This window comes from Xyrauchen texanus, chromosome 8 (genome assembly GCF_025860055.1).
Source record: "Xyrauchen texanus isolate HMW12.3.18 chromosome 8, RBS_HiC_50CHRs, whole genome shotgun sequence".
Classification (NCBI taxonomy): Eukaryota; Metazoa; Chordata; class Actinopteri; order Cypriniformes; family Catostomidae; genus Xyrauchen; species Xyrauchen texanus.
Window position 1 is genome coordinate 21,879,077 of NC_068283.1, and position 26,067 is coordinate 21,905,143.

The 26,067-nt window shown below is 36.6% G+C and overlaps 1 protein-coding gene and 1 pseudogene across 2 annotated transcripts; both read right to left on the reverse strand.

Annotated features, from left to right (window-relative positions):
• Positions 1-25,816, reverse strand: LOC127647190 (WD repeat domain phosphoinositide-interacting protein 1-like). Of its 2 annotated transcripts, XM_052131301.1 has the most exons (14): positions 25,661-25,816; positions 20,184-21,833; positions 17,185-17,267; positions 8,565-8,734; positions 8,329-8,425; positions 8,102-8,199; positions 7,884-7,976; positions 6,680-6,750; positions 6,423-6,530; positions 5,703-5,867; positions 4,467-4,574; positions 3,468-3,592; positions 3,288-3,388; positions 1-683 (listed from the first exon to the last, which is right to left on the reverse strand). In XM_052131301.1, the coding sequence occupies exons 2-14, from the start codon at positions 20,258-20,260 to the stop codon at positions 633-635; spliced, it is 1,347 nt and encodes a 448-aa protein (XP_051987261.1). In that variant the 5' UTR covers positions 20,261-21,833; positions 25,661-25,816; the 3' UTR covers positions 1-632. The 2 variants fall into 2 exon arrangements, with proteins under 2 accessions (XP_051987261.1, XP_051987262.1); XM_052131302.1 differs by lacking the exon at positions 25,661-25,816 and having other exon boundaries at positions 8,565-8,731; positions 20,184-22,937.
• The window catches only part of LOC127648118 (monocarboxylate transporter 4-like), a 153,833-nt pseudogene that overhangs the window by 15,238 nt on the left and 112,528 nt on the right, over positions 1-26,067 (reverse strand).

Below are 26,067 nucleotides of genomic sequence, written 5' to 3' on the forward strand. Positions count from 1 at the left end.
CTTTACAAATGCTTTCCATTTGCTGCAAATAATCAGTATGTTTATTGAAAAGACCACAGGAGCCAGGAGATGCTATGCATAATTTCATTCCTAATATATTTCCTACATATTCATTTCTTTTTTTATATCTTTTGGTCTTGAGCAATCCAGCAAAATACTTTGCACTCTTACAAGTAATATCATAGGCACATACATACAAAACATCCCGCTGTATTAGTATTCAGGAAGATGGTAACATGTAAACATCATTAATACAGCAAAAACACATATGTAAAAAAAGTAATTCTTCCTCTTCTCTTATGATTCAATATGATGGTGTTATAAATTAAAATAATAAACTGCTACATTACTACGACTTAATTAATTAATACAATTTGTCTTACGTAACTATAACTATATGTGGTTATATTTCAGTCATGCACCTCATGTATAACACACCCTTCAGGGGATTGAGTGACAACGACCCAAATCCCTGATCAACACAAATCATGATATCATTTCAACCGTTCCGTTTATAATTTAGCACCCTGAAGTTAGTTTGTTTGTTTTTTGTTTAATTTCTTTGTTTGTCCTTGGTCATGCACTGAGGATCCTCCTGTGACAGTTGTTGCCTCCACCTGTCCTCTACCCTCTCACGGACGTCTCCCTTTGCCTCGCCCAGATCCATCACGGCACCAATTTATCTACCGGAAACCAAAACAGAGCTTTATTGTTCCCTCAGCCATGGGTGTGTTATAGACAGATACAGATCCCAACAGGAGCTTACTGAGAACATGTCTTACCCATATAATTTGTGTAAGAAACAATGATATTTTAGCATTATAATAACACAGTGATTGCAATAATGACATTAAAAAAGCATATTATTGAAATAAAAATGGCATCAAGTTAGCAGTTATTTCAAAATGATATGTTATGAATGATGGCATATCAGAGTTCTGAGATCCATCATTTAAGGAACTAATATTTAGCTATTCAAAAGGCCATGTTAACATAATGAACTCCAATAAATCACTGTAAATTGCTCTCTCAAAACAAGTGAGGAAGTGTTAGTAGTAACAAGGCCTATTGGACAACGATATACTCCAGTGCTCCACCAAGTGGAGGTAATTGAGCACTGCACCAAAGTATATGACTGAAAAAAAAAGCGTTATTCCTGCAGCCAAGAAACACCTTAAAGAAATAGTTCACCTAAAAATGAAACTTTTCTCATCATTTACTCACCCTCATGCCATCCTAAATGACTTTCTTTAATATCTCAGTTCTGTAGGTCCATACAATTCAAGTTAATGGTGACCAGAACTTTGAAGCTCCAAAAAGCACATAAAGGCAGCATAAAAGCAACCCATAAGACTCCAGTGGTTAGATCTATATCTTTAGAAGTGATATGATAGGTGTGGGTGTGAAATAGATCAACATTTAAGTCCCGTGTATGCGTAAATTATTATAATTATTGTTTTTTGGGTGAACTATTCCTTCAAGAAAAGTTAAGAAACCCCTCAGTGACAATACACTTACAATTAAAGGGATAGTTCACCCAAAAATGAAAATTCTCTCTTAATTTACTCACCCTCATGATATCCCAGGTATGTATGACTTTATTTCTTCAGCAGAACACATTGAAAAATAGAAAAATGTCTTGGCTCAGTAGGTCCTTAAAATGCAAGTGAATGGAAATTTCTCTTCTGAAGCTCCAAAAATCACAGACAGTCAGCACAAACATCATCCATATGACTTCAGCTGTTAAATTAATGTCTTCTAAAGCAACAATATCATTTTTGGTGTGAAAAAGATAAATGTTTAAGTACTTTTTTAAACTCTAAATCAAAACTTCAGTGATGCACGTGTGACGTAATTGCAATGGCATTTGAAACATGTGAGAACTGAGGCACATGAGTCACAGCCGGAAGAGAAGCACTGTTTACAAGAGAGAAGGAGGAACACTGTACAGTAGCTTGGTTGGTTTTGGTTTAGATCTGTATTTATCCGTTCCTTTACTCACATTGGCGCATTTGTGTTCTCATAATGGATGTCTCAACTGAGAAAAGAATGTGAGATTACGTCTGTATTATGGCAATGCGAATATGTCACACGAGAGACCGCTTGGATTCCACCCTCTCGTGAAGCTTACTGGAAGTGAAGGTTTATAGTTAAAAAGTACTTAAATATTGATCTTTTTTCGTACCAAAAGTGATCATATCACTTTAGAAGACATTAATTTAACAGCTGGTGTCGTATGGATGATGTTTATGCTGACTGTCTGTGATTTTTGGAGCTTCAAAAGAGAAATCTCCATTCACTTGCATTTTAAGTACCTACTGAGGTAAGATATTTTTCTATGATTTTTTTTTTCAAATGTGTTCTGGTGAAGAAAAAAGGTCATACACACCTGGGATATCATGAGGGTGAGTAAATAATGAGAGAATTTTCATTTTTGGATGAACTATCCCTTTAAGGGTCTTACAACTGGACCCTGGTTCCTACTTTTGATCTTGCAATCTTTTCCATCACAAATTGTTTTTCTTCATTATAATCAAATCAATCCTTTGACACTTTTTTAGAACATAAAGGACGTTCAAACAGAAATGCTTTATGTTGTGTGTGTTCATAGACAAAAATGTGTGTTTGACATCATGCCATTTCAATTGAAATAGAAAGTGTACAAAATAATAAAACATATTCTGCATCAAAATGGTAGACAAACAGCTGATAACTAAAAACACACAAATAACTTGGGTGGATTAATTTAATTCTTTGTCCTGTCTGTGCACAAACAAACAAATCAGTCACATTGTGGTCATGGCCATGTCCATGCACAAAGGATCTAAAACAAATATCATTAATCTAAAACAGCAACAGCTGGTTTAGCATCAGAAATGGTGTATTCTTCTGTATCTATACTCAACATCTGTGTCAAGCATTAATACATTCCAAGTACAGATTACATACCACTCAAATCTATCCAAAATAACTTCATATCTCATAGGAGTTACGTATGTTTTGAGTGACATTTTTCAATTTATGCTGTAATCCATAATGGATTTATAAATGACAACACATCCATCTTCTGGTTAAAACTTAACTGCAAGATTTGGTCCTGGAAAATGCATTTTCATTAACTGCTCCCTATCATCAGACCAAACAGGTGGGTCTTGGTTTTGTTAAATATAGTAAATTACATTTCATTTGAGTGGTTGTGGACAGAGGGACAAGGCAACGCCATGATACATTGGAATGTATCACTGTGTAATCTGGTGTTCAGACGTGGAGAGTTAGCGAATGCTCACGGGAGGAAATTCCGTTTCGTCATCCAGGCAAACAGGCCCTGCTGCAAACTCGTGTTCAGGAATCACCTCACCCTTCTTAGCTCCCCCATCCTCTGAGTACCCTGTGTAGAGAAGATTTAGGTGATCATAAATGTGTGTTTGAGTTTAAATGACTGTTAGTTTGTGTATGTTGACAGATACCTGTGAGAGTAGCAGTAACAGGTCCAGAGGAGGGGATGGCCACAGTGGCAGCATAAGACTGGCATGGTTGTGGTGGCTCTGTAGGTTCAGACGTCTCCTGCTGCTCCTCGTCTGATCCAAATAACCTGGAGGTCAAAAGCGACATCAGTTAGTTTTTTTGCTCTCAAGTGTTGCTTAATAGACTATAAAAGTGGTATCCAATCTTAAAGGGATAGTTCACCCAAAATGAATGAAAATTCTCTCATCATTTACTCACCCTCATGCCATCCCAGATGTGTATGACTTTCTTTCTTCAGCAGAACACAAATGAAGATTTTTAGAAGAATATTTCACCACCGGTTGTCCTTACAATCCAAGTGAATTGTGACCAGAACTTTGAAGGTCCAAAAGGGACACTAAGGCAGCATAAAAGTATCTATATCTTCTGAAGTGATATGATAGGTGTGGGTGAGAAATAGATCAATCAACAAGTTCTTTTTTTTACAAAAAACTCCACTTTCACTTGCACATTCTGGTGTGGTAGTGACTTTCACTTTCATAATCAGCCACCTACTGGTTGGGGCTTGTCAAAGGTGGAGATTGAAAGTAAAAAAGGACTTAAATATTGATCTGTTTCTCACCCACACCTATTATATCGCTTAATAAGATATTAATTTAACCACTGGAGTCATATAGATTACATTTATGATGCCTTTATGTCCTTTTTGGACCTGGTCACCATTACCTTGCACTGTGTGGACCAACAGAGCTGAAATATTCATTTAAAAATCTTTATTTGTGTTCAGCAGAAGTCCTTACATTTCATTTTGAAATGACAGCTGACAATTAATTTAGTCCACGTAACAAAATAAATCTTTAAAAAAAATTTTTAAACCATCCAAAGACTTTCATAGACTTCTCTGAAAATATGGCAGACAGCAACAGTGGCAAAGTTAGGATTGTACAGTAAAGTTTTTAAGGTAAAAAGTCAATTGATATCTTTATAAAGTGAAGACTCACCTATGCTTCTGCACCAAAGTACACTCACCCCCATCCTGAGGATCAATGTTATAGATAAATAGCTGCCCGTCAGAGGAGGCTACAAGCAACCGTGGAAGCTTCTGGATTCTGATTGAACAGATTTAAAATTATGGTTTTATTTTTCTCAGTAAATATTTAAGCAATATCACACGAGCAAGAGTGCGATATGGCCCTACATCAGCACTGCTGTGATTCGGCTGCAAGCACGAGGCCGCATGCAGAGTGCCGTAAGAAATTACAGCAGTGTTGATGTAGGGCCATATAGCACGATTGCAAGTTTGATATTGCTTATATACAACAGTTCAATGAACAAGTACATTTAAAAGAAATTGGAAAAACCGAGTATGGTCATAAAAACGCATTTGTGCATGGAACTACTTTCTTATGCGACCGATCAGAATCTGCCATTGCTGGTTCAAAACAAATGATGCGTCCAAGACTTTGTTAGTAATTCAAAAAGTTCACTTCAGAAATAGTATCACGGCTTGTGCTGTTTCTAACACGTTATTGGATAAACAACGATAGACGACTGGATGTGTGTGTGTGTGTAGAGAGAGAGAGAGAGAGAGAGAGAGAGTGTGCAATCACCTGTTGCCACACCCAATCAGAGATGCTGTCAGCTTTAACAGTGGAAAATAGACGTCCAAGAGGGGGTATTCCTATATATTTCGTGGTAGCCGTTCCGCAAGAGTCATTCACTATAGAAACAGCGATGTCCTCCGCCATTTTAAACAGTATCCAATGTGGAAACTCCGATAAAAGTAAGCACTTGAGTCCTGTAATAAATCAGTCTGTTGTGTCTCTCAGCATGAGCCTTAATCCTGATGTTGTCCATTTAAAGCCGTTTAAAGCCATTTCCTAGTTCTGGTAATGTATTAGTAATATGAGCAATCACAGAGCACTGTTCTATGTATACAATGACTAACAGATTCACTTTACGTCACCAACTGGCTCATATTACACACAAAAATTATCTTTTGCCACCACCTGCTGGCTATCATATGTAATTTCAAAAATAAAGCCAGTAACTCCTAACAGATACACTTTAGTTTAGAACAGCATGAACGCGGAGTGATACACAGACACGGTGAAGCGTCGGAGTGCTGATGGTGTCACACCATCAGTGCTCATGGAACGTCTTTCGTCAATATCAGATTCGAGGACCGGAACTAACTGTGGTATATTACATTTAAATCTCTAGATTGTAGAACTCACGTTGCCAGGGCACAGACATTCTTCTGACCAGCCATCTGGAGACGGACGGTAGCGAAGGCTCGGTCTTGACTCATCATGCCTGACACCTGTGCTGGGAGGTAACTGCTGGCTGCTGTGAACATCTTTCCTACATATGTTGACCAAGAGGGTGTTTCCTCCTCCCCACTGCAAGAGAAACATAAACCCATGGATAGACAAAGTTTAGCCATGCTAGTTAAAAGGAAAATTCTGACTCATTTGTTCAGCTATTTATTTAATCAAATGAATTACATTTGTAGCAAGGCACATTTTCCAAATTCTTAGAAGGTTATTGATGGTTTGTTTTCAAATAATCTATTTGTAGAACTTTCATAAATAGCAAAACCATCATACTATTCAAAAAAATCAAATTTATATACACAAAATGGTTTTCAAAATACAAAAACATGCTTGATGCTATTTTAGGTGTTTATATATATATATATATATATAGTCCCATCCACTGAAACCCATGCAACATAATATTCGAGTTCCCAAGACCCAACTTTTTATAAAATGGTTCCCATTATTTTGTAAAAAAAAAAAGAAAAGAAAAGAAGAACAAATATGAATAATAATCAGTTTCGGAGTGAAATATGATTGTAAGATATTCTAGTGGTTACAACTCCATTAATACTTAAGGTATTTGTTAATGTTGAGTATGATACACTGTATAGTATGAGTGATATTAACTGTATATACCTTGGGCTATGCTGTTCCAGCTTGAAAATGTGCACTGTCTCTGTATTGCTTGAGGCACAGAGGAACTGAGCATCCGGGCTGAAGGAAAGGGAGCTGATGCTGACATACCTTTGATTGCACAGACACACAGGAGGTCAAAGGCGTACACAAAAACAGGCTTGCCAATGCCGCAGTTTACACAAAAGGCACCAACTGGCTCTTCTTCTTGTGCATGATCAAAGGATAATAACTATCTGCTTTTAAATTGTGCTTCATACCTTTTCATGCCCCGCCGGAACTCAAACAAGCGCAGTCCCTCTGGAATGGAGAACACTCGAATCACAGTGCCCTGTCACAGCACAAAATCATAGGATAGACAAATCAATGCTCAGAGCTGAGTCCATATTTTTGTTTGGGTATGTGGCTTAGAAAGAAAATATACTCAATTTTTAGGACCATCAAGGTTATCAATATGTTCATTATTTTCATAAAATGTCCTTATTGAGTCCAGATATTTTTCTTTTCTAATAATTCCCATTATGCTCAGTGGTGATTCTCATTAGATTCTCATTAGTGTGATCCAGTTAGTTTTAATATATTACAGTAAAAAACTAAATAAAATACTTCACAGTTTACATAAATGAAGTTCCAAATGTACGTTCGGGAGGAGCTTGTTCATCTAGGCTTGCCAGTAATGTTTTAATATATATAAGTGGCTGCTTCCCTCACACAGGTGACTATTTGTACTGTATCCCTCCACCTCCCCATGTCAAGTCATCTCCACCTTTATATTTCATAATATTTACATTTTTTAAATTGTTTTTCTATTCCTTGTTTTAGTCAGATTTTCCATGGGGGGGATCTCAGAGCTCAAGCCTAGTCCTGTGCTCGAGCCCCTCCGTTATGGACAGCACACCAAATCTGTTTACCTTTAAAACTCCTGGACTATATGAACCAGTGAATTCTTGAATATATTATTAAGGGAATTGGGACCATTAAAATGTGTTTGCATTACTGTGAGAATTTAGAAAGAAAATGTGCTTAATTGTTATAAAAATGTCACAATGCAAGAAATGTTAATTGTCCCAAAAATATATTTAATTTTCACAAAATACATTTTCTTCTATCTTTCTATTGATTTTGGAGTGAATATGCCCAGACATGGTAAATGGTCTGCACATATATAGCACCTTTTTAACCTTAGTGGTTACCAAAGCACTTTATACTGTGTCCCATTCACCCATTCACACAAAAACTCACACACCAATGACGGCAGAGCTGCCATGCAAGGTGCTAGCCTGCCATTGGGAGCAACTTGGGGTTCAGTGTCTTGCCCAAGGTCACTTCAGCATGTGGAGACATGTTGGAATCGAACCGCCAACCCTGCGATTACTGGCTCTACCACATGAGCAACAGCCGGCCACTTGTTCTTGACATGTTTTGTGAGAATCACCCGGCTCTCCTATATAAACATGATCTTACCCTTTCAGAAGCGCTAGCCAGTTTGGTGCCAGAGGCACTGAAGGTGATGGCGGCCAGTGGACTGTCGTGGGCTGGAATCATGGTCACAGTGCTCTGCATAGGCAAAGAGAGACACAACAATGAAAAAGATTTAACTTGGTGCATCAGGATCAGGCATTTATCATGGGAAATAGATCTCTCATGTACAACAAATAAATGTAGCTAAACTCTTGCTTTACCAGATTGTTGGCATCGTAGACAATAATTTCTCCGATGGTGTCACTGCCTGGGTATGCCAGGAAAGAGTTAGAGTGGTTGATGGAGAGAGCACAGAGACCTAAGGAGACATACTGGTGGTTAGACATGAACCTACAGTATATAGTTTACTAGATTTAGTATTTGTGTGGATCTAATTGTTTTCTAACAACTGGCATATAATTCAACTATTTCCTCAATATAGTCTTACCTGATGGGTTGGATGGTGTGCTGAGAAGGGTCTTCAGGAGTTTCATGTCCTTTATATTGTGAATATAGATGGATTCTTCAAGACAAACAACAAGTCTCTGCAGTGGAACAAAACACAGCCAAAGACATTGTGGAGCTAAACAATTAAAGAGCACGCACAAACATTAATCCTTCTTAAGAGCTTTATAATTGATAATTGGCAGGAGCATTCCTGCAGTGCAGCTGTGTTATGTTTACCTGTCTGTTCAGGCGCACTGCAAGAATGTTGTTCGAGTAGCTGTAGTTGCAAATCTCCGTGCCCTTTTTGAAGTGGTAGACATTCATGCGACGTGGCATGGACTGACTCACCACCACCACCAGGCTGCTGGAGAAAAGCCTTTCCACGATGAACACGTCTGGAGTTTCTGCTGAAGAGGCAGCAGGGAAAAGCACACATTAACAGCAATGTTCACAAGCTACATACATACACATGCAGTAGTTGCAGTAGCTAATTTTAAATACTTTTTTATGGATGGGCAACATTTACAGCAATAGTTTACCTTAAAAGTTACGTTTAAAATCCGGTCATCATTAACTCGAATATGATCCTGTAGCTTAACTGGTAGAGCATGGCGTTAGCAATGCCAAGACCATGGGTTCAATTCCCAGGGAACACATAAAACAAATAAAAATATGTAACTTTGGATCCACTGTAGGTTGCTTTGAATAAAAGTGTCTGCAAAATGCATAAATGTAACTCGTAAAGCATATTTTTGCAGAGAGACTATTTGCATCAGGTGTTGGCTGGTCTGGAGGAAGCACAGAAAATGAAGTTAAACTGTGTCCTAAGCGTAGCTGCAGTGGTGTGTAATGATAGTGTGGATGTGCTTCTTCGTGTTGTCGACCCGGGTTCGATTCTACCTTTTATCTAATTTTCCCTATCCTGTTTCCTGGCTCAATTTGAATATTGCCTTTAATACAACTTATAATAACAAAATTAATATAAAGGTGTATGTCCTTGCAGTGATTTGGTCACGATAAAGATCAGGAGTGGAGAGAAAGATTTTTTGGTGATTTTCTCTTTTTACAACATATTTCAAGAAACAAAAAACTCAAATAAACCACAACAAACAACACATAAACAAAAGAAAAGATACTGTCAGCACTGCTTATAAATGCTACATGTATTTACATGACATAATAATACCATATAGAAATTATTGAATGAAAAACACTTTACATGTTAAAAGGATATATCTTATCGCTCTGTACAAATAGATCACAAATAGATTTTGAAACCCTTAACGAGGCCTGTACTTTTCTGGGCCTGGCTTTGTTGGGCCTGGCTGTAGAGCATTCCATATTAACTATGCATTGCATATCCAGTAACCACTGTCTTGTTGTACCTGCATTAGTACCCCACCAAAGTTCAAATATTGTCTTCTTTGCTGCAGTAAGTCCTGAAAAAATAATCCTTTTGTCAGTTGATCCAAGATTCAAAGAAGAGTCATCATTCAGAAGACACAGGCAGGGATCCGGAATAATAGTAGAATCAATAATTTCTTCTAGAGTACAACAAACGTGAGTCCAGATATTATTTAGAACTAAACATCCCCAAAACATATGATATACTGTACAAACTGCAGCATTTTGCCATAAAGTACAGTTAGGATTGGATGTTAAAACCCATTCTGTATTATCTGTACGGTGTAGCATAAACTCTATGAATGGTTTTAAAATGAATATGATGGTGACTCCAATTTCGAGATTTTTCGCTTGTGTTTGACCACACCATATGCCAATCAGGACAAAGGCCTGCAAAACAGTTTATTTAATTCTAGCTCGTTTACCACTCCATATGAACTTAGAAATCATAGACTGGGTCTGTTCAAGAAGCTTAGGAGGAGATGTTGGAATCATGAAAATCAAGAAGTTAAGGCCAGGAAGAATGTTCATCTTAACAATGGAGTCCCTTCCTTGTAAAGAGATTGGAAGAGTATTCCAACGCTGAACATTTTCTTAAATATTTTGAGAGACTCAACCCCCTTTTTTTAACAATTTCTGACAACTTTGTGAATATTTTAAATCCTAGATAAGAGATAAAATTACTAGTGGGAACATATGGAGGATATTGGACATTACAAACTGCTAAATTCAAGGGGAGTAGTGTAGATTTGTGCCAGTTTATTTTATAACCTGCTTAATTTTTGAAGTCATTAAACAATGATAATACTTGCAGGACTGAATCCTTAACATTGGAGAGGAACAGAAGGATGCCATCTGCATAAAGAGAAATGGAATGTTTGGAGCCATGAACAAATATATAGGTTTATGCTCTCTTATGGCTTGTGCAAGAGGCTCTGATGATAATGTAAATAATAATGGTGAGAGAGGACAGCCTTGTCTTGTTCCCTCTTCAACTGAAAAGATGAAGACTGATACATACCTGTGACCACAGATTCCAGGAGAGCTTTGTATAAGGTTTATATCATAGACATACAACCCTAAATGTTTCATTACTGTCCATAAGTATGGCCGCTCCAACATGTCAAAAGACTTTTCGGCATCTAACGAGAGTACTGCGCAGTCTTCTGAGAATGATTCTGCCATATGCAACAATCTACAAACAATATCCGCAGCCAATTGCCCATTAATAAAGCCTGTCTGTTCATAATGGATTAATTTATCAATTACCTTATCAAAGTGTATTGCAAGAACTTTGGCAAATCATTTAGCATCCCCACAGATCAATGAAATGGGGCGGTAACTGGAACACTCCAGGGGATCCTTTCCATCTTTTAACAATAACATTATAATAGCAGTCTTCTGATCCCTATAAAGCGTTTTATTCTCTAAAGCACAATTAATAGATTCTAATATTAAATCTTCTACTGTGTCCCACAAAGCTAAATAAAGCTCTGGAGGAATTCCATCATTTACCCCTTTGAAGAGACTCTACTGCTGTCTTTAGCTTATCAAGCTTTAAAGGCTCTTCCAAAAAATATATATCGATGGGATGATACTTTGATAAGGTTATATTATGACAATAATATTTCAGTTTAGTTCTATACAAAATGAATTCAGCCTTTTGCAGAGACAGAGAATAGTTTTCTCCCCTTAAAGCTGATAAGACATTAGGTCATTGATCTGTAAACTGTTCCTTCTTTTGCCTCTCCAAAGCTTCAACCTCTTGTTCAATCTCTGCCGATCTCCTAGTTCTTGAAACTTTTAGCTTTGAGGAAAAAGCAATACAGACCCCTCTTATAAAACACTTGCAGGTCTCCCATAATATTTGTGGATTGTTACATTGTGAACTATTGATCTCCAAGAACTCTTTAGACTGTTTAATTTGCATCAAAAATTCTTTCTTCAAGAGTTCATCAGGAGACTAACATTAAATCACCACATGTGTAGCTTGGAGGCAGGGGGCAAAGGGAATAATATTGCTAAGTATAGGGGAGTGGTCTGAAATAAGGATGGGCAACGATTTTCAACCATGAAAAATTTTAATTTGATATAAATGTTTTCAGCGCAAAATAAAAGATGCTGGCAAAGAGCTCTGAACCACAACTGAATGATCCAACACTGGGTCTAAAAAGGAGTTGAAGTCACCTCCTATAAAATGAGAAGTATCAGGACATTTTTGTAAACTTTTTTCGACTGACATAAGAAATGACAAGTCAAATTCTTTTGGGGCATAGATAGAAGCCAAAAGCAACTTTGTGTTGTTAATATTAATAAGAACACATACACATCTTCTATATACCACATTCTCCATGTAAACAATAGACACCTGTAACGTCCTGTCAACTAAAATCATAATTCCCTTTGTTTTAATATCTGCACATGATTGTGCCAAAACTTTAAAACTTCTGTTTTGAAAGTGATGAATGTCAATGGACTTTAAATGCATTTCTTGGATTAATTCTACGGATACGCATTTACGGTGTAAAATTCCAAGCATCTAGTGCATTTGATAGTGCATTAGTCCAGTTAATTACATAGAGCCCCGCCATTCAAATAGTTTGGATATTGGACATCATACAGAATGGGATTTTGTATGCAAGAAGACATTGTATGTGGTATTTAACATCCTAGTCAAATGAACAATTGTGCTGACAGCTATAACTATTTACACAAAATTAACCAGCCGCCAGGGCATGTTTCACAACCATAAGGCTAAACCACTGTTTAGACGGTGACGCAATCAACTAAAGTTCCTCAATCCCCGACATCTTAACATCTCATAGTAGCCTACATAAGCATACGTAATGTAAAACAAGTTAGTTGTTTTAAACAGTAAAACCTTTTTGGCATTCAAGCAGTCTGCGTCAATATGTGACCGCAGCGAAACATCAGCCCTCGGGAACAGATGTGATCATCTCAGGCCCAGCATCTTCCCATGATTTGCGCTGAGGTTCCATCAGTGATGCAGCTCCTGATGACTTCGTTAATGGAGTTGCCGGTGTCTCCATAGTGTTGAGGAACTTCTCTGAATCTTCAACTTGAAGTTGAAAATGTTGAAAAAAGGCTTGAGACCAAGGGCAATAATCTTCCTACAAATTTGGTTGAATTCCATCTGCTTTCTCGCCATCTCATTACTGAAATCAAGAAAAAGATCTGCTCTTTGTGCTTCACAGGATAAGCATCCCTTGCACCTTTCAGAATGGCCTGGCGATCCATTTGGTCAGGAAGCTTAAAAATCAAGGTATGTGAACACGAAGTGTCAGTTTCCCTCCTGTTGTACAGACGATATGCTCACTCATTTTTAATCTCGCAGCCAGCCAGAGAAGGGATCCAAATAGGTAAGCACGCCTTGAGAAACCCAGTCAGATCTGAGCCCTCTTCGGATTCTGGTAAACCCACTAACCTCAAGTTGGAGTGGTGGCTCCTATCTTCCGTCTCTGTTATTTTTGTGGAAAGAGATACAATCTGTTGATCTTCCTCAATTTATGGACTTTATAGTGGTTTGAGAATGAGCCTAAAACCATACACCCCCATCGCTGAACGAGGTCACTTGACTCCAGGTGTGGAGAGAAAGATTTGATCTGGGTAAAATTAACCATGATTTTACTATGGTAATATAACCAGGTTTTTGGCAGAAGCCATAGTTTTATTCCAATTAACCATGGCGTTAATATAGTAATATGGTGTTTATATAGTAACCATGTTTAAGTGTATGGTTACTATGATTTTATTACAAAATACCATGGTGTTTTATTTTAGTATGGTTTCTGTAATAAAACCATTGTTAATTATTGTAAGGGAAGGTTACGTTGAGGGGTAGGGATTGGTGTAGGGTGCCTGTGGGACTGCAGTGATGTCCCTATACTGGGTCTTAGTATTTAATTTGGGGTGCGAATAGTATCTGACACTATTTGCATATAGTACAAAGAAGATCCTTTTTGTTGTTATTTACACTTAGTGGGAATTTATTTGTGTTTTTTTAAGCTTGAAGGTAGAAATCACTGCCCACTTTCACTGTGTGGAAAAGATTAGCATGAACATTCTATTCAACATGAGAAATAAAAACATATACGACATGAGGGTGAGTAAAAGATTTTCGTTTTTCTTTTTTTACATTTCATCAGAATTTTCATTTTTGGGTAAACTATCCCTTTAAACACTGTTTCGTCAGGGTCACCACTTTGTAAGCCTGTTTATTGGTCCAATGGCGGTCTCCAATAATACGGGTGAAGGTCTCTGCGCGTTACTGTCTTTCTTGTACGCAACACAACAAGATTAAATGAAATACATTTTCTCTTATGTATTACCTCGTTATTTCATCTGACTCCATAAATGAAAAAGGTTTTTAATGATATCTGCGCATCATTAAAAGTGAGCGAATGTTTGATTATTCCTTTAACTCTTTAATTATATTTTACCCGTTTAGATTAAGAAACTATGTCGCTTTGAGGTCCTCGCGTGTTTTTCTCTACACCGCGGGTCTCACGATCACAAGCGGCCAGTATTGGATCATCAAACAGAGGTAATTGCTATATACCTGAGATCGGTCACGTTCAAGTTCACATAATCAAAGATACTTCAATATAGCCCCCATGGAATTGCATACACTTGAATGTAACTTAACGTTTTCTTCAGTAGAGGTCACGGCCACTATTACAGATGCATAGCTGTCAACCCTCCCGTTTTTTCCGGGTTTCTCACGTATTTTAGCTCTTTTCCCGCAGTCTTCCCGTTTTAGTATTTTCCCGTAAAATATCCCGTATTTTTACGCTCTGTGTTAACTCAGAACCAGAACACGCAACTATCTGTGTCTGTGAAGTGGCTTGCACTTGGGTTGCTAGATCTCCAGTAAAGCAGGTGGCAGTATACAGACAGTAGCTTAAGCTACTGTCGAAGAAGAAGAAGACAGTTGCAGCAGCGGCGGGCGGGAGGAAGAGGGAAAAAGTAGCGGGAAGTCTGAACGTCAAGGAGAGTAGAGTAACGTTAGATGAGTGTGATGATGGATCAGGACGCTGACGGCCAAAATCACCGTGACCTAATTAACCACCAACCAAAACTGAGGACATTATGCAGATATTTAAGTAAATGGGAGACCACCTTCCACTACCTGACAAGTAGCCATGTAGGTCCAAATTATGCCCACTGCAAAATTTGTCGCTGTAATTTCAGTGTTGGTCATGGAGGGAAAAACGACATTTCGCAGCACAAGTCACAGAAACACAAGCGCGCAAGTGAGTCAGCTAGGCACACAACATCATTATCATCATTTGTGGTGAACCGTGCCTCGTCTGAAGCTGACCAAATTTTGAAAGCTGAGGTGAAAATGTCTATGCTAATTGCCAAAAATAACGTCGCGTTCAGTTTTTTGGACGACTTCAACCGTAGTGTGGCTGACATGTTCCCGGATTCAGCGATCGCCAAGAAGTACACTCCGGGGAAAACGAAGGCTACACAAATCATTAAAGGTAAGACTATATGGAGTTACTAAGCCAACATTAAGCTAAAACACGTTGTAGCAAATTAAAATGTGTAAGTAATGTTTACTTAGTTCATAAATAAAGCACTTTAAACATATCCATTGGTCTGTCATTCTTTAATATTGTGTAGTTTTAAACTCTTTATACTGTTAATGATTAGTCCTTTCTTTTAAAAAGTTTGTGGGTAAGAATGGCTGAAAAAAAATCCCTTATTTTGGGGATGGATTCCGGGAAATCTTCCTTATTTTCAATGTTCAATGTTGACAGCTATGCAGATGTAAGTTGACCAACATAACTTCTCTTGTAATAGCTTTGGATTGGCCATGCGTGGTTTCCCACGTACACTTATCTGGAGAAACATCAAATTAAAACAGAGGTAAGACACACCCGAATTTAGATTGGTCAAGCAGCATTTGCTGTTCTAAATGGAAATTCCCTTTTTGTCTTTGCAAACCAAGTACCCTTGAATTGATGCCAAATATTAGTCGTCACTAATCTGACGCAGACTTGTGGTAACATATGAATCATTTAATCTGTTTGGGAAACACAATGTGAGAGTCAGTCAGAATAAAATCTAATGTTGACAATTTATTGACCAGGTAACATAATCAATTAATCAATTCCAATTAGACAGTGATAAGTCAAAGTTAGACATTTTATCAAAACATAAGAAATTTGAATTGCAATTACCTGATATAAACTACATACAGTAAACTGTGTGGCTCGTCTGACTACAGAGAACAATGTGTCACATCTCGTTAAATACCCAGATAATTCAATATGTTTACCAAATGGTGGTGTCTGTCATTATAATTAGATTTTGGTCCCCTATTGAGGGGGTTCTTGTAGATTTACATACAGGAGGTATGGAGGATCTGGGGGAGGGCACACCTTTAAGGGGCACACCACAGTTCTCATATTTTATTACTTCTTTTTGCTTTTCATTATGGCTGAGAGGATGAGACCAGTTTACCAGATGCACTGAGAGACTTTAAATGATACCAAACATGTTATAGTTACTTTTCTGTACACACTTTACATTGCATAGGTTTTTAGTGAGCTTTAAGTGAGGAGGAGGAGTGAGATGAAGAGACTTTAGAAGGGAGGTGTTAGCTGCATTGTTTGTTGCATCTCGGATGTTGCTGTTACATATGCAAGAGAGAGTTCAGATGTTAATTCTCATGAGAGCCTTTTGTTTTCTTGAGGAGTAGCCCAGACTCACTGTCACCCGCCTTACACATTGCACCATATTATAAAGAATGTTTTGACCTTAAAGAATAGTTCTCCCAAAAATTAAAATTTGCTGATAATTTGCTCACCCTCAGGCCATCCAAGACAGAATTTAAGATTTTTAGGTTTTTCATTTGAAGAAAGAAACTAAGATACATCTTGGATGGCCTGAGAGTGAGCAAATTATCAGCAAAATTTCATTTTGGGGTGAACTATTCCTTTAAGATGCAATTAAAGAGGCTAGTTTTTCTCTTTAGTCTTCAGCTGTTTCACCTGCCAAAGATCTTTCAATTACTTTGTTGTGGACAGCAGACATACCCTCAAAGCTTAAGGCATTACCACTGTGTAAAGTAAATCAGCAGGATGTTTGACCTCATCAAAACAGACAGGACATTTTTAGGGCCTTTAGGGTAAGTTTACACAATAACAGATGCTCAAACCACAACCTACTTGTGACAACCTCAAATGCAGGCACTCCAATGTAAAATCTGTCCTTATTTCCTTCTCGGCCAAAGTTGGGAAAATACCAACGAAATGAGTTGGCATTTTCAAGAATTTGTTGTGTGAAAGTAGAGAGTGGTTACACCCAATGATGACTACATTATGAGGCACAAGATGCTTTCTCCTATTGCATTAGTTTTGTAGACAACCATACTTTATATTTATATAAATATATATATAAAAAAAATGGGAGAAGATCTCACCGCTCTCATGAATGCAGTCCAGTTTGTCCATCGAGGTCACAGAGAATAGTCTGTATCCAGTTTTGGTGCCCACAGCCAATGACCTGGAGAAACAAAGATATCTTTGTAGAGTATTGTAGAGATGTTGTAGATTGTCTGTTAAGATTTTCTGACCATAAAAAAACAGTTTTGACAGTTCATCAGTCATTTCACTTTACAGCTGAAATCTGTATCGAATTTAATTGTGAACACTGTATGAAGCTGAGAATAAGCGCACACAGAAAAATGCAGATATTAGAATGGATACAGCACCTGAAAATACAAACTAATAATATAATACTGATCCTTCATTATTAAGCTGTGTGAGTCAAAAGCTGATGCAATATAAAGTGAAGGAAAACACTGATGTAACGGCTGCACAAAATACTCACTGTCATCATGATGACTGTTACTTCTGTTAAGTTTGACAAAACTTACCAAACTTGGTAACACTTTACAATAAGGTTTCATTCATTAACATTAGTTTATGCATTAAGTACCATGAACTAACAATGAACAATATATATTTTTTACAGCATTTTTTAATCTTTGTTAATGTTAGTTAGTAAATGCAATTGTTCATTTTTAGTTCAAGTTAGTTCATAGTGCATTAACTAATGTTAACAAATGCAACTTTTGATTTTAAAATGTATTAGTGTACATTGAAAATAACATTAACCGAGATTAGTAGACGCTGTAAAAGTATTGTTCATTGTTAGTTCATGTTAACTACTGTTGTTAATAATGTCAAAAAATGGAACCTTATTGAAAAGAGTTACCAAAAACTTAATAAAGCCTTTTAAAAATTATCCTAATACAACAAAGGTCCTGACTCAAGATAGAAAAGACTATTTATTTGGCTTTAAATTAAACATAACTGTTTAGGTTTGCTATGTAAAGTACTCAACACATAGCTGTTCAGGTCAGATCCTGTGCTAAGAATGTTTTCTCCAATTTTATTGGAGAACATAAGCATGTCCCCACAATCATTGGCCACAGTGCTGAATCTCAAAACAAAGCTTGCTCTGGACACTCGGTTTACAGCTTTATTTCAATGACTGTCTGACACATGCTGTTAATTTACAAGGTTTAAAGAAGGGCAGTTAGTGCAGTCCTTTGACTTTGCAGCCATAGGACTTCCAAACAGTATCCCCACACATTTTGACCGAAAATATTCCACACTGAAAATAAATCTGAAACTGAACACCCTAGAAAAATCATTTTAAGGGTTAGATCAGGTAAAAAATTGTTCCTTGAAGTAACAATTACAGGCTACCATTATTAACAGTGTATTATAATTATTAGGATTATTATTTGATAGAGATTGCACTCATAAAAGCAATTTCTATCAATTGAAACATTTTAGAGCTAAGCATAGATAGAAAATGGTGAATTCATAAAAAATTGCATTCAAACATTTCCATTACTTCTTAATATTTTATTAATTTTCATGACTTCTCAGGACTGGAAATCAGTTACAAAATTGATCTTTCGAGGAGATTTCCTGGTTTTACATGATTGTGTGAATCCTGTACAGAATTATTTGTATAATGGTTCTTTTATCTTTTTTGAAAATGTTTCAAAGGTACACTGTAAATGCAAATGAGAACTAAAAAAATTGAGGCTGTCAGTCACATAATTTTTTTTTAATGTTAATAAATTCCCATGTTAAAGTAAATAGAAATTTCATGTTTTAATTTTATACTACACGTAACTTAACTTGAAATATTGAGTAAGCAAACTCATACATTTTAATGACACTTACATTATATTAAAGTAATTTCAAAATAAAAACTTCAAGTAGAGCATGCTAACTGAAAACCCGATGCTTTGATTAGCATAGAAATTGCTCAATGAGTAAAGCAATTTACTGTACAGCAATGTTAAATCCTACCTTTCATGAACCTGAGCTCAAGCTCCAATATTCTCTATAACGGTAACCCCAACAAATTCAACATAACAGAAACTCTTCTAAAAAATACAACAAAACATTAAATACTAACAAGTCTCCCTCTTTACATTCATCTTTGACAAAGACACATTAAATAACACTTAATTTCAACATTTACACTCTCTGCCTAGTGCCATGCAAAGCATACTGAGAAATAGAAATCCCCTGCCCAGTTTCAGTTACATTTACATTTCTGTATATATATATATATATATATATATATATATATATATATATATATATATATATATATATATAAAAGTTCATTAAACTAAAAACAATAAAACAATTCAGGTGTCAGTTTCGGGAACTCAAAAGAAAGAGAAAGTTCTATATACTCATCAAGGTTAATTTATTTGAACGATTTTGTATGATTTAATTTTCCCAACTCAAAACAATTAATTATTTTGGGCATTTGGGTTTACACTGTACCAAAGTGTGCTGTGACTTTAACCACAAGAGAGATACATCAGATCACCTGACTGTCATTATCATGATTTGTGTTTGATTTGCTGGGCTGGATATATCAGATGTTTCTCAGAGATGAAAAAGTTCTGCACGATTGGGTCATCTTGTCACAGGACAGTGTGGACTGATCAATAGGATCACACAGTCCTACTTATTCAGGTCTTATGAGGAAAAATGCCAAGGTAAACATTCCTTCTCAGTCACCTCTCTATCAAGTATGGACGAGATCCATATTATAGTCTTTAATTGATTTTTGTTGGGGGTTTTTCTTTTCTTTTTTTTCTGTTGATAGTTTCTCGTTTGAGGCCACTTCAACTAACATTGTAACCTATTGGAAAAACATTGTAAAACAGCACTGAAACAACCCTAATTTACCTATCACATGCTGTGTATAACACCGTTATAACACTGTAGCCCAAACAGATATTTATATACGTGTAATAACTCAAATAGACAACAAACAGCGGATAGTCCATCAAGAAGGTTTGTGTTGTGAGGTCAATAGCATCTTATCGCATTCGGGAGATAATGCGAGACTGATCTGCAGATGTGGAGCGCTTACGTGGAGTCTTGGTTGAAAGAGGCGCAGCAGAGCCCCGGCGGGCCGCCAGGACCGTCCGCTCCCTCTCCGGTCTCCATCCCGATTCCCAACGACCTCCTTCCCTCCCTCCGCCCTGGATCGGGGGCCTGGGATCGGTTGGACCTCTTGGAAAAATAGTGGCAAACCGAAAGTCCTACTGAAGAAAAACTGGATGTCCCAATTAAGTGGAAGGACAAATATACTCCGGTACTTCAACGATCCTCCTGCCTCACATTAATGAATCAAAACGCGAGTTTTTTCATAAATGTACGACTTCAAGCGGAGCAGACAGAAACGGCCAACATGAAGCAAAACAAACCCAGCTGATAGTTGTTGCGTCACATGAACGCCACATACCTAGTTGTCGTCCGGCACAGCGCTGATTGGTCAAAAGAACTGAGACCGACGCTGATTGGCTTTATATACGGAAGTAAGTAGAAAGGGGCGGGGTTTTGCTTTGCAAATGTAGCGGTTTACGTTATGCAAAGACAATTTAACACGGAGTGCTTAGATATAATTTCCACGAATAGATATGACAGACTTGCTCACAGCTTTTACTTCCTAAAAGCAATATTTATCAGACATTTGCATGAAAGCGCCACTCAAAGAAACGCCTTAACGATACGTTGTTTTGTGGGGTGTATGAGGTGTTATAACAAGTGTTTTTAATACAAATAGAGCGTAATAAGACGAAATCACCCAAATGTTTTTATTAAGGAAACGTATTTTTATTTGTTGCTTTGTTTTATTAAATGTAAAACTGTTGGGGATATGCATTAGCAGCACATTTGGAATAGCAAAATGTGCAATTATGATTGTTATTGCTCACAATTGTATGCTACCAAATGTTCACTTATTTTTGTTTATAGAAGTGAAATTGATTGAAATATACCCTATCATTCAGGTGATACTGCAAAAGCTGTTGCATAGGCTACCACAATTGTGGGATCACAAATCCCAATACAGTTCTTATTATAATCAACTTAAAAACAACTTTGTTATACCGAGGGTTAAAAAATAGAAAGAGAAAACAAACAGGAAAACAAATGCTGTCACAGATAAGCAGTAACATTGTCAAGAAAAATGTAGGGTTGTTGTCTCCTCTCCCCAGATTCTATGGTTTTTCAGTGCTAGAAAGGAAAACACTTTATTAACATTTAATAAAGTACGGGATTATTAGTAGGCCTACATGGAGGTGATTTCTTAGAGCATCTACAGAGTGGTTAAAGCAAATATGGATCTCCAAAAGCATTGTTTTTTAATTACAAAACACTACCATGAAATCCCAAACAGCCATGACACCATCTAAGCCTATGCTGTGGAATTTCTCCACTTTGGCCTTCACCCCTACATAATACATGGTTGGCTTTGATTGAAACAAAATACATTTTAGCAAACTGCAGTAGGATTTGTTAAAAATGTTGCCTGAAGTGCTCAAATACACAAGATTAAAAGCTTGTGTGTTTGCAGACATCAAGCCTCATGTGATACTCTTCTGATGCAGACTGCCCAGCACTGTGTCTTCCTCTTCTGTAACAGCTATAAGAGATCCTTACCACAGCTACAATCTCATTCTCACTGATATAGAGCACACTCAGCAAAGGCAGATGTCCTGTTGTCAGCTGAAGAACCCTGTAATCCATAAAATGTAATTTGTAGGCAATCTGAAAGAGACTGGTAAAGGTCATATTGTGGATTTTATTACTTTCTGTAAATGTGGAAGACTCCCAGAGAGCAGACTCTAATGGCTTTTTAAAGGAATAGTTCAGGCAAAAATGAACTTTACCCATTCCTGATCAAGAATAGATGTCAAAAGAAGGGTCCCTGACATGATTCATTAAAGGAGTCATGACATGAGGAATACAAATTTCCTTGGTCTTTTAACATATGAGAGGTCACTTCAGAACTCAAAACTTCCTCCTCACTACAAAAAGAGCATTTGTTGAAACCAAGCTGCCAAAACGATTAATTCTCTATTCTTCCACATTGTGATGTCACACTGTTGTAAAACTGTGCATCTGACCGCCTCCACAACAACACATCAACACCTAATTTACCTTATCACTTCCGTAGCCCCTCCCAGCAGCGGTGAGCAGTCAGATGGCAAGTAGAGAGCAAGTCAGTCAAGAGCAGAGAGCCAATCATAACAGTGGGCATTTACTGTCAAGTCTTAAAGGAGAAGCAGCACAAAAACAGTGTGTTTCTGACAGAGGGTCAGAATGAGGGTGGAAAATGACCATGTTTTACAAAAAATACTACTAACATTATAAGTGAACCTCAAGGAATATTTTAAAATAATAAAAAAGGCATAAGGCATGTCATGACTCCTTTAATACTACAGACCTCACACTGGAGGCAATATCAACTGTGATTCGAGCACCTCTTTCTTGACATTTATTTAAGCTAATAATAAAAGTTCAAGGGGTTGTTCATCCCATAATAAAAAATATTTCATGATTTACTCATGTTATCTATTTGGCTTTCTTTTTTCTGTGAAACACAGAAGTCAATGTTAAGCTTATGTATGGATGTTAGCCAAAACGAAAGCCTAAGTCACCAAAGGATTCACATTTATTGCATCTTTTTTCCATGTAATGAAAGTGAATCCTTTCGCATTCAAAGGAAGATAGACAGTCATTCAGTTTAAGAACAACATGAAAGTGAGTAAATTGTGACAGAATTTTCATTTTTGGGTTTCCTATCACTTTAAGACAGTTTTGCAGTTTGCACAAATGGAAAATAACTGTATTGATTTTTGACTTTTGCTAAATTAAACATGCAATGTGGTTATATCATTTGATAACAATGTAGCATTCTGTACCTCTGTTTATCATTGGATGCTGCATATTGTTTCACATAATATTTTTATAGTATACACAGAATGTACTTTGCATTATGCAGTAAGCACTATATTGATCCTATGTGGAATGTAAACATTGAAATGTGGGAGTCTCACCAATCTGTGTTTCATTCGTTCATTTCATATTGAATTTTGATACACGGTCCGTGTATCTTTTGGTCATTCGATTTTCCTTTTAGAATCGGGTATTCAAAAACAAAAAACAAGTGGCTATTTGATTTTTGTTTTAAAATACAAAAATTACAATTAAAATACAAAGCGTTTCTCTTTTTCTGTATCAAAAAGGGATGAGTGATATTTAAAAAAAAAATTTGAGTTTAATTTTCTATTTCGCACAACAAAAAATAAAATAACTTTAAAACAGAAACGAAAAAAGGACCGTTTGTTCATATTCCGAGACCGGATGTGGTCATTTACGTGACAAGAGCGCCAATGAGGACGGAGCTGTGTAGAAAAAAATAAAAAAGTAGAGCGTGTAACATGGAGCAATACGTTATAACCACCAGCCACATATATCTGAAAAACAGGAGGGGCCAACCAACTATTAACTTAACACTGCTATTTATTATTAGTTTTTCCAGTGGGTTGTCACAAACACTAGAGACGAGAAATATTGATCACGCTCAATTATACAGCACATACCTTTTCTTTTTTTCTACACAGCTCCGTCCTCATTGGCGCTCTTGTCACGTAAATGACTACATCCGGTCTCGGAATATGAACAAATGGTTATTTTTTCATTTCTGTTTTAAAGTAATAAAATTTTTTTGTTATCCGAAATAGAAAATTAAACTCAAATTATTTAAAAAATATCACTCATCCCTTTTTGACACTGAAAAAGAGAAACGCTTTGTATTTTAATAAAAAAATTTGTATTTTAAAATAAAAATCAAATAGCCACTAGTTTTTTGTTTTGAATACCCGATTCTAAAAGGAAAATCGAATGACCAAAAGATACACGGACCATTTCCATGGCTATTTTTCTAAATGTTCAATTTGAACTTGAGCATTAAATCGAAATTACAACAACAACAAAAAAAAAAACAAGTCATTATTTGTTTTTAATATTGGTTTTGTAAACAAATAATGAAACAAGTCACTTTTTGTTTTTCCAATTTTGAATTTCTAATTGAATATGAAATGAACGAATGATACACAGATTCTCACAAATCATTCTCCTTCTCAAAGTAGCACATAGAAATAAGTTTGGCCCCACTTCCAAGAGAAAACTTGTTCTCAAGAGGTAACCACTTGACCAGTGTGGCAGCTCTATTATCAGACCAGCGTTGGCTTCCAGACCCCATCCTTAAGTGTCTACACATAGGCATTCCTATCTGAGGCACATGTCACTATACAGTTGGACTCTGGGGCCCAATCAGTCTAAATGAAATCAACAATAATATTTGTGTTGTTCATTTATCATGATTGGTTACTTCATCTATAATACATTTGAGGTTCCAGTTTCAGTAAATGTTAAACTGAAATCTTATTAAAGTTATTAATGAATGCCAGTTAGAATGTGGTACAAAATGTAAACACATTTTTGTTTATTTACAATGCAATTCATGCCTTTTTTTTTGGAGAGCTGAGATAATGTTTGCACAGTTTACACAGTGAGCACTGCATCAGTAAGTTAATGACTGTAGCCTATGGTAGCTATTTCCTTTTGTCTTACCAGTGATTCGGCTGCTATGTTTTGTAAGGTCATGAATCTTGATCCATTCTTTTCAATTTTTTCTGTAATTGTTTACAACATTGCTTTTGGGACTGATGGCGATTTCTAAGAGGAAAATTACATTTCTTGGATTTCAATTGATTTTACATATAGAAAATAAGTGTTGTGTTGTGGTTATACAGGAATTCTTCTGGAAAGATTAATTCTGTATAAAGAAGCAAAATTACAGTAAGTTCATAGCAAGCTGATATGCTGATAGTTTATTACTCATATAAATGGAGAAGTGTAGCTTTTCTCCAATGGACAATCTGATATTCCTCTGAGTAGACCAACAAATGGTCAAATAAAATATGAATCTTTGTGCTTCTAATTAGCATGCTAACCGATTATTCTACTATGCTAACATGCATTCCCTATGGTTCAATTATCAATTAAGATATAAGGTTGGCAACTGTCATGTATTTTCAGGGATGTACCAGATTTTGGCCAAACTGCAAAACGTCCCATATTGAAGCGCTCAAAAATGCTGAAGTGTCTCGTATAGGCGTACCTCATGTAATTATATAAAAATGTTGAATTTATTGCTATATGGTAAATGTATTTGTTAATACTATATTTACTGACTATTTTTATATGATCAGCTATAACATGAACTAATAAGACACTTTAGACCATGCTTTACATACAACAATGCAAGGAAGGCAGGATTTTCTTCATGACAGGTGTCCCTGTGAATTTAAGTAATGTCCTGCAAAGAGAATATTTTTTTTTTTTTTGATGGCAGCAAAAGTAAAAGCATTTCTTTTTCGGTCCCCATTACACGAGACATATTAACACTTTACTAGACCTTCTTCACAGTAGCGCCATGCCGCCATCTTTTATTTTTAACAGGAATGAAAATGAGGCTGTATGGGATAGACTTACAGTCTCTTCAATGACAAGCACAGCTCCTAGATTCCATCAGATCCAAAAACACTTTAAACTGCAGCACAGCCCATTACTATACGTCCATTCCTCACAGCCTTGTTGTCATTCCCGTCAAAAAATCAACTATGGCACTGCTGTGAATAAAGTCCATGGTGTATAGTGAGGGGAACATTCCTGACTATAAGGACAACCCAATGCTTGGGTTTATGTACAGACCCATTAACCTTTTCGGTTATCATCAATATCCACTGACAAACCAAAGATGGGCAAGTAGTACTGTCCCTTTACATTCAAATGTCATGGCAGGAGGACTCTCAAATGATATTTCAATATGTAGCACTTTCTGTGCAGCAGAATATAATAAATGACTTGGTTCACAACCTCCCCTCCATAAACAAAAACAA

Coding starts and splice junctions, on each gene's coding strand:
- LOC127647190 (XM_052131301.1), bottom strand. CDS start 20,260: ATGGAGACCGGAGAGGGAGCGGACGGTCCTGGCGGCCCGCCGGGGCTC. Junction 8,426..8,564: donor CAGTGCGCCTGAACAGACAG/GTAAACATAACA, acceptor GTTCCACTGCAG/AGACTTGTTGTTTGTCTTGA. Junction 6,751..7,883: donor TGGCTAGCGCTTCTGAAAGG/GTAAGATCATGT, acceptor GTGCTGTGACAG/GGCACTGTGATTCGAGTGTT.